Source organism: Pezoporus wallicus, unplaced genomic scaffold, assembly GCF_028554395.1.
Source record: "Pezoporus wallicus isolate ANWC-B61680 ecotype Strahan unplaced genomic scaffold, APGP_CSIRO_Pwel_v1 contig_5261, whole genome shotgun sequence".
Classification (NCBI taxonomy): domain Eukaryota; kingdom Metazoa; phylum Chordata; class Aves; order Psittaciformes; family Psittacidae; genus Pezoporus; species Pezoporus wallicus.
Window position 1 is genome coordinate 8,286,278 of NW_026642423.1, and position 7,294 is coordinate 8,293,571.

A 7,294-nucleotide genomic window follows, 5' to 3' on the forward strand; every position below is an offset into this window, starting at 1 on the left:
CAGAGATTAACAGTGAAGTACCTCAAGTGTCCATAATAATACAACTAGTACATTAAACTTGTCCCACTGACCCAGAAAGAAAAAAAAAAGGACAATCTGCACTAGAGTATTAGAGCAAATTAAACCAGATATCAATAGGTGCAAACAACAACATGTAGAGTTTCCACCTACAGCTGTGAAGCCACCAAATTCTTATGAGCAGGCTCAACTTCTGCCCTGCAAGACACAGAAAGCACGTAGGGACAAAACACTTGGATGGATAATTTTAAAAAGTGGAATTTCACTGCACAGCACTGACCATTTCAAACATACTATAGTCAAAAGGGGTTCAGGCAAAACAAATTGGGTATCTCATCTCTTCCATTACCTGCAATTCCACATAAAAATATAAAATATTTCAATTCTGATTGCATAAACTGACTCCAGTGTTTCACAGGTGAAACACATGTACAGTAAGTGCCTGGTCACAGTAACAGCAATTTTCATTGGAAAACTCAGAGTTATCTTTGAATCTATAGGGCTGGTTTTTTCTTTTTAAAAAAGTTTAGAAGCAATTGGAAACAGCAGACAAGACAACTGGTAACTGGATCTGACAAGAAGCTTTCCCTATTTAAAAGCCTGAAATATTGGCCTTGAAATCCTCACTTTTCTTTCCAGCACTAGTCACTAGAGAAGTAAATTATTCATGACCCAGATTCCCAGTGATGACCGAGCTGCTTCCTCCCTATTAGAATCATCAGGCACTCAGAGCCTGCACAGCCTGGTGCTGGTTTGTCTAAGACATCTGATGGTCCTCCATCCCGCACAACACACACAGAGGTAAAACACTCCAGTTTTGCTGTCTCCAGAAGCAAGAAACAGCAAGCCAGTCCATCTGGGCTGGCAGATGACAGCTCTGAAGAGACTCCATTTAAAGGAGAAGTGTGCAAACTTCAAATCACAGCAGTATTTTCAACAGCAACATGGCAGATCTCCAGTCAAGGATGAGACACCTCAAAGCAGAGAGAGATTCGGAAACCTCTCAAGCGATGCCTCAGATGGCCTCCTATCAGTGCGTGTCTTTCAACCTGAAAGCACATCAGAAAAAAGTACACGAAAACCTCTAAATCCCTCAAATGTACAGGCAGGCCATTCAAAGGAAGCACTTTAGTTTGAATCCATTTCGAACTAATGCTGTGTGCTCAGCTTCTCCTATTTTCTTTGCTCTCTTCTGCTGTTATTTGCCATACCTGAGTAATCACCCTGAATTATGGTAAGCACAGCCATTCTTAAAGTCAGTTAAAACAGAAACTCCGTGTAGACTCAGTTTCGCTATCAGCACCAAACAGAAAACGCCAACTAAAAAAAGCAACCCTGCCATCAGGTTCTTACAGAAGACACACCGACCTAAAACTTGGCACAAAGTTTAGCTTTTTGGCAAGGCTGGAAAGCGACAGAGAGCCTTCTGCAACTTTAAGCTGGTGTCCACGCTCTGAGAGAAAAAAAACGAAGATCAAAAACGAAGGAGCAAAGGCACATTCCGGGCAGTACCTGCAGCCCAGACGCAGGGCTTCGTGCTGATACACAGCGCACGGAAAGCGGAGCCGAGTGACAGCCGGCCCGCGTGCCGGCGCCACGCCAAGAGGATACTGAAATAAGAGTGCGGCGGCCCGGCTCAGACCAGAGCCAGAGGAGGAGAAAGGGTCCCTGCGTGCCCCCCAGCAGTGCCGAGGGCGGCCACAGCCGGGGCAGCCGCAATGACAACCACGCTCAGGGCGCGCAGGGCGTGGGCTGCCCTGTGAGTGGGACGCGGCGCTACCAGCGCCCCACGCCAGGCTCAGCAGCACGGACGGCTCCTGGCCCACCGCCCGCACCTCACCAGCCACCCGCAGCCCCCGGCCCGGCCCGGCCCGCCGCGCCCACCTGTACTGCCAGCCCTTGGCGCCGCGGCCGCCTCCGCTCTTGCCGCCGCCGCTCTGCCCCGCCGGTGGCGGCGGCGGCGGTTGCTCCGGCTTGCCCTCGCCCTCCGACCCCTTCATGGCCGCCGCGGGGTCCGCGCACTGCATGGCGCCGCAGCTCCCCGCCCTCTCAGGGGCGCCCCCGGCCTCGGGCGGGCCGCCTAGCCGGGCAGGGAACGAGCCCGACAGAGCAGCCCGCCGGCCCCGCTCAGGCAGCGCCGGGACCCGGCCGCGCCCGCCCCATGCGGGCTGCGATGGCGGCGGCTGCCAGCACCCCCGCGCCCCTTTCGGCTGAGCTGAGCTGGGCTGGGCTGGACTAGGCTCCCGGCACAGCGGCGGCAGGCTAGAGAAACCCGCCCTCTAGCTCCCTCACCCCGCGACCCGGCCCCACCGCCCCTTCCGGGTCAGCACCGCCGCCATCTTTAGTGCGGGCAAGGGTGCGCGCGCTAGGCCGAGCTCCGGCGCTTTACTTAGGAACACAGCAAACCTTTACAGTAATTTTAAAGTCGTGGCTACACTCATTGCCCCTCAAAAACGTGAGGCATAAGAACTGAGAGATCCAAGCTGTGTTGTTACAGTCCAGGATATGAGAGCCTGTGGGTGGGACCTTGCTGATTGTTGTCACAGAGACCAAGCAAAGCCACAGCACATCAAGGTCCTGAGAGGAAATACATTTTTCCTCCTATTTTTCTTCACGTTACTGCATATGGGCAACAGCTACACAGGTGTTTTTTTTTTCCTTCACAGAATGATGGCAGAGCCAACAGGGAGAGACTGGTTTTGTTGTGTGTAATCTTTCAGGCCAGGCTTTTGGACAACTAAAACCGTGCTGTGACTGTTATTTCTTAAAATCAGGGGCAAAGGATCTTGTTCTGGCTTTAATCAACAGGCACACAAAGAAGAGGAGGGCAGAATCAGACCATGGTTAGCAAGGTTGCTGTTCTGCTCCACATCTCACCTGAACTCCCTCCTCCCCTCTCCAGCTCTTACTATACACCTATAGTGTTGTGAACAATCATTACACAAAAGATCTAAAAATTCCCAATGTGAGAATGTAGATAGAAGCAAAAACATAGAGAACATATTTCAGACAAATAGTTTATTTACTTACTGGCAGCAGCTTCCTACCCAATGACAGCTGCGCTGGCCTTCCCATCTTCTACCAGCACATTCCCACTTTCCCAGTAGCATTCAAAACATCTTACCTTTTGCTGTCAAATGAGGATGGAACATTATGAGCATCATGTCTTTATAAACTTTAATCTGGCTCTAAATTACCAGCTACCCATCCCTCCTTGCCAAGCAGACACAGATGTAATCTCAGCTAACAGACCCCAGGCAAAGACTGCCTGTTGCACCTACATCTATTATCTCTCTTACAGAGATATATTACTGCTTGATAGGCATAAAATACCCCCCTTCTGCCTTTATAGAAGCGTGCTTGTCACTGCAGGGAAAAAGGGGGGCTTTTTCAGCTGTATTTTTGTCCTGTGGAACGACAGGCAAACAGATCAGCAGATTCATGTTGTCTGTCAAAGAAAATTTTGGCAAGAACTGCACTTCTCTTTCCCTCCAAACACGTTAGTTCCTCCTCTGCCAATGACAATTTTAATTGACAATATAATGTAATTGCATGATGTCCTAATGCATGCCAACACCATTTTCCACTGAGATTTGCCTAGGAAAAAAAATTGAAGTGAAAGGAACTTATGCAAGAATTCCACTTGTGTGTTTTATTTTCCCCCTGCTTGAGGACAACCGCTCCCAACAGAGACGTATCTTTATCCATGCTAGACCTTCTGTAATCCTCACAGGCAGTCGGTAGGATGTTCCTCCACTTCTCCTATACGTAAGGCAGGCCAGCGATCCTTAGTGCATCTTTCTGCACCCCCTCAGCCTCTGGTCTCTGGGCAAAGAGCGGTAAATTCACATTTTCTTCCTCCATGCGTTTGCTTTCGACTCTTTAGGAAAGGTGTTGCACTTGCAGTACCAGAGGCGGTCGTAAGATGGCATTGGCAAAATGCTTGATAGCATAGAAAGGCTGACAGCTTAACTACATTTGCTAAGGATTTACAGTTCAAGCTGCCTCTTATCTTTAGTTTACGGTTGCTACTATTTATAACTCGTGTCCAGGTTCACCGCTCTCAGTCTCCTTCCCCATTTATAATTCAGTGGCTCAAAATGAACAAAATCCCACACTGGCCCTTGTAAGCACAGCCATGGGTGGGGATAGAGGTCCCACAGCGGTGCCCTGCCTGCGGCCTGCCTCAGCCTTTCCACTCACTGTGATTTCTAGATCTGGAGGAAGAAACGAGGAGGAGCTGCAGATCTGGATGAGGAAAGCATGGATAGGATAGCATATATTTATCAACATTCATCAAATCAAATATTTGTAGGCCTGATTATGGCTGAACTGGATCATGTTTCATATAACTCATGTTAAAGCAAATTTGCCATCATTTATCATTCTCTTGGTTTTAGGAAATTGTTCAGAATCTGACCAAAACCATGTACCACTCTTGCTGATTTCTTCTGAAGCTTACAGTCTGGCTTAGCATCTCTTCAGATCAGTACTATTTCTTCAGAGCAGCAAGGTCTTTCCATGTTCAAAGAGTAAAGCTCTAAAACTGAGCTCATTTTTCATCACCTGTTTGCTTATTGTATATATATTATGCATATAGAAATGATGATACACGTTTTCTACCACTCCCTTGTTGGTAGGGCAGGATTTTTTTTTCTTGACCTAATAATTGTCTCGGACTGAGACCAAGTTTAACAGTTTTAGATGTATGTCCTCCTCTGGTAGCTGGTCCTCAGAAGATAAACAATTACTGCTCCTGTCTGCTAAGGGAACTACATCCTCTGCAGGCATGCGAAGGAATGACATCAATCCTGGAAAAGGAAAACCAGAGGTGCAGCCTGCCTCTATTGCAGAAGTGTGATTTTTCATAATCGTTGCTGAATTGGGGGAGCTGCTGGCTAATGTGAAAGTGACCAGGAAAGTAATGTTGCTAATAGCGCTTCACATCTGCATTTGTTAATTGTACAGTCAATGGTTCTTAGTGTTAGATTGTTTCTCAAGGCAACTCATACTTGAGTTTATTAATAGTCTGGAAAACATTTGAAATTTTCTGGGCTCTTCATAATGAATATGAAAGAACTTCCTATCCTTACTAAGGATAAAAGATACCTGCCTACTAGAACTGTAGATGCCATGACACAAGAACAAGAAAATAAATTTGGTTAAAAGAACAGGTTTTCTCCTTCAACATACTGAGTTCACAGCTGTGTTCTCCTGACCATCAGTGAAAATGATCAGTAAGGTCAGGTAAATGTGTCACAAATTATTTCACCCACCAGAGTAGTTTACACTGTAGAGATAATTTGAAAGAATATCTTGATTTAGGAGGTTTACAGCTATCACTGAGTCACTGGGTCTGTGACTTTGCTGTATCTTAACATGCATATAAAACACTTCTCTGTTTGACATGTGGGATCTCCGGTTCTTTTTTTAAATGGTTATTCATCGGTTCTTCTGTAATATTGGTGAATCAAAACCTTTTTTTCATTTGGGCTCTTCAATGACTGTCAGTCTTCTTCTAATTTCCTTGCTCTTTTCTGTCAATCCCTATGCATCATATTCTGCTGCAATGCGTGTCCGGCTGAAAGTGCCAGACTCACAGGTGGCAGCAGCTCACATTGCCTACAAAGTTTCTGTCTCTGCCTGCAGTCCATTCATGTCCTTCACACTCACATTTGGCACCATTTCCAGTTGCTCTCAGCATGACTTCAGATTGGGTCATGCTCTGGGCTCCAGTATTACATCACCCCAACACAATCCAGATGTGGAAATGTAAACTGCAACAGCAGCAAAGACTTGGTTTGGCTGGAAGCCAGGAGTGTAATCCCACTGGTTTCCCCCGCTTTGAGGCACCCTCTGAGGAAAGGATCATGCCCTGGGGGCTCATTGAAGAACAGGAATGAAGGACCTTGTATTGCCTCCAGAGCAGCTTCTTTGGACTTTCTGCCTGTGTACGGCTATTTTTCTTTGATACTTCTGTGAGGAGAGAATAATTGCCACAGCCCAGAGTTATCATCCTCATCATGCAGCCACAACATTGCTCTGCAGTCATCACATGAGAGCAAAGCCCAAGCCCAATCCCTCTCACCTGGATATGATGATCACACACTCACATTGCTTTTTACCTTTTAGACCTCAACAGCATGCGGTTCAGCCCACCACCCAGCCCTACCACCTGGGAACAGTTAAAGCACTTACACCTGGCAGGGACTTCCAAGTCCCTTTACCGACTAAAGCTTGTCCTAGAGAGGCAGGTTACCAGCAGGAGGAGATACTTGTGTTATGACCAGAGTTCAAGACATTTCTCTAGCCACAGTACCAATAAGCACTTTGGCTCAATCCCTTTTCCTGCCTTTGCATGGCTGCCCAGCATGCAAAGTTTTAATCTGGCAGCCTGCTGGAGCTGCTGTTGACAGCTGATGTGCATCCTGGGTCTCCCACACACACCAGCCCTTTGCTTGCTTAAGTCATACAGGGACACCTCCCTGCCCTTTTCTCTCCATCTCATGCGCAGTCAGAGAGCTCAGGGTATTGCCTCATCTCTCACTGTGGCAGGGTGCAAGCTGTTCTAGCACAAAGGGCAATGGCTGGAGCCCATCTCCCCTATATGGGCCTTCTGTACCATGGGAGGGCTCACCTTCTGCCTTGAGCTGCCTCAACAGCTCATGGGTGACTCTGCTCCCTGAGTTAAAGGCTATCTTTTCCACCATATTATTCACCACAACAGAGAGTGAAACAGAAACTTCCTCAAGATAGCCCTCTGCTCAAGGCCTTTTTGTGGGAAATTTAAAAATACACATTTGTCTGCTTAGGGCCTTCCTAAATATATGTAGCCACATGTGAGCTCATCACTAAGGAGTCAGTTCTGTAGCACACTGTGGGACCACCCCCCAGGTTCTCTGCATGGGGAAGGTGAGCAGGTGCTGAATGAGCTGGGCTGGGTCACCACCTGAGCACATACAGACTTGCTGCAGGGAGAGAAATGGCAGTGAAGGAAAGCATGTCCCTGTGCCACCAGCTTGGGTCCAGTGTGTGTCCAGCAGATGTGAGGGGAACACGTGCTGTTGTAGTTGAGGGACTTCACAGCTTTTTCATCCATCTCATGACCATCTCCAGCTTTTCTCTAAAGACTTTTTCTGACCTAACTTACAGCAAAATATGGCATTGCTGCCTCCATCTGTTCTGCAGCCCACCATTAGGACTCCCTTCCTCCATGATTCTCAGTGTCCTGAAAAGCTAGTGTTTTTGTGTTTTTTTTTATTAATGTCTTGACTAA

The 7,294-nt window shown here is 47.5% G+C and overlaps 1 protein-coding gene across 2 annotated transcripts in view; it reads right to left on the bottom strand.

The window, feature by feature from the left end:
• OSBPL11 (oxysterol binding protein like 11) overlaps window positions 1-2,206 on the bottom strand; it is a 43,896-nt gene extending 41,690 nt beyond the window's left edge. For both annotated transcript variants that reach the window (XM_057430077.1, XM_057430076.1), the window contains exons 1-2: window positions 2,125-2,206; window positions 1,903-2,084 (exon numbers count right to left, since the gene is read on the bottom strand). In XM_057430077.1, coding sequence (XP_057286060.1) covers window positions 1,903-2,045 — 143 coding nt within the window. In that variant the 5' untranslated portion in view covers window positions 2,046-2,084; window positions 2,125-2,206. The remainder of the gene's footprint in view (window positions 1-1,902; window positions 2,085-2,124) is intronic.
• Between the last annotated feature and the right edge of the window lie 5,088 nt (window positions 2,207-7,294).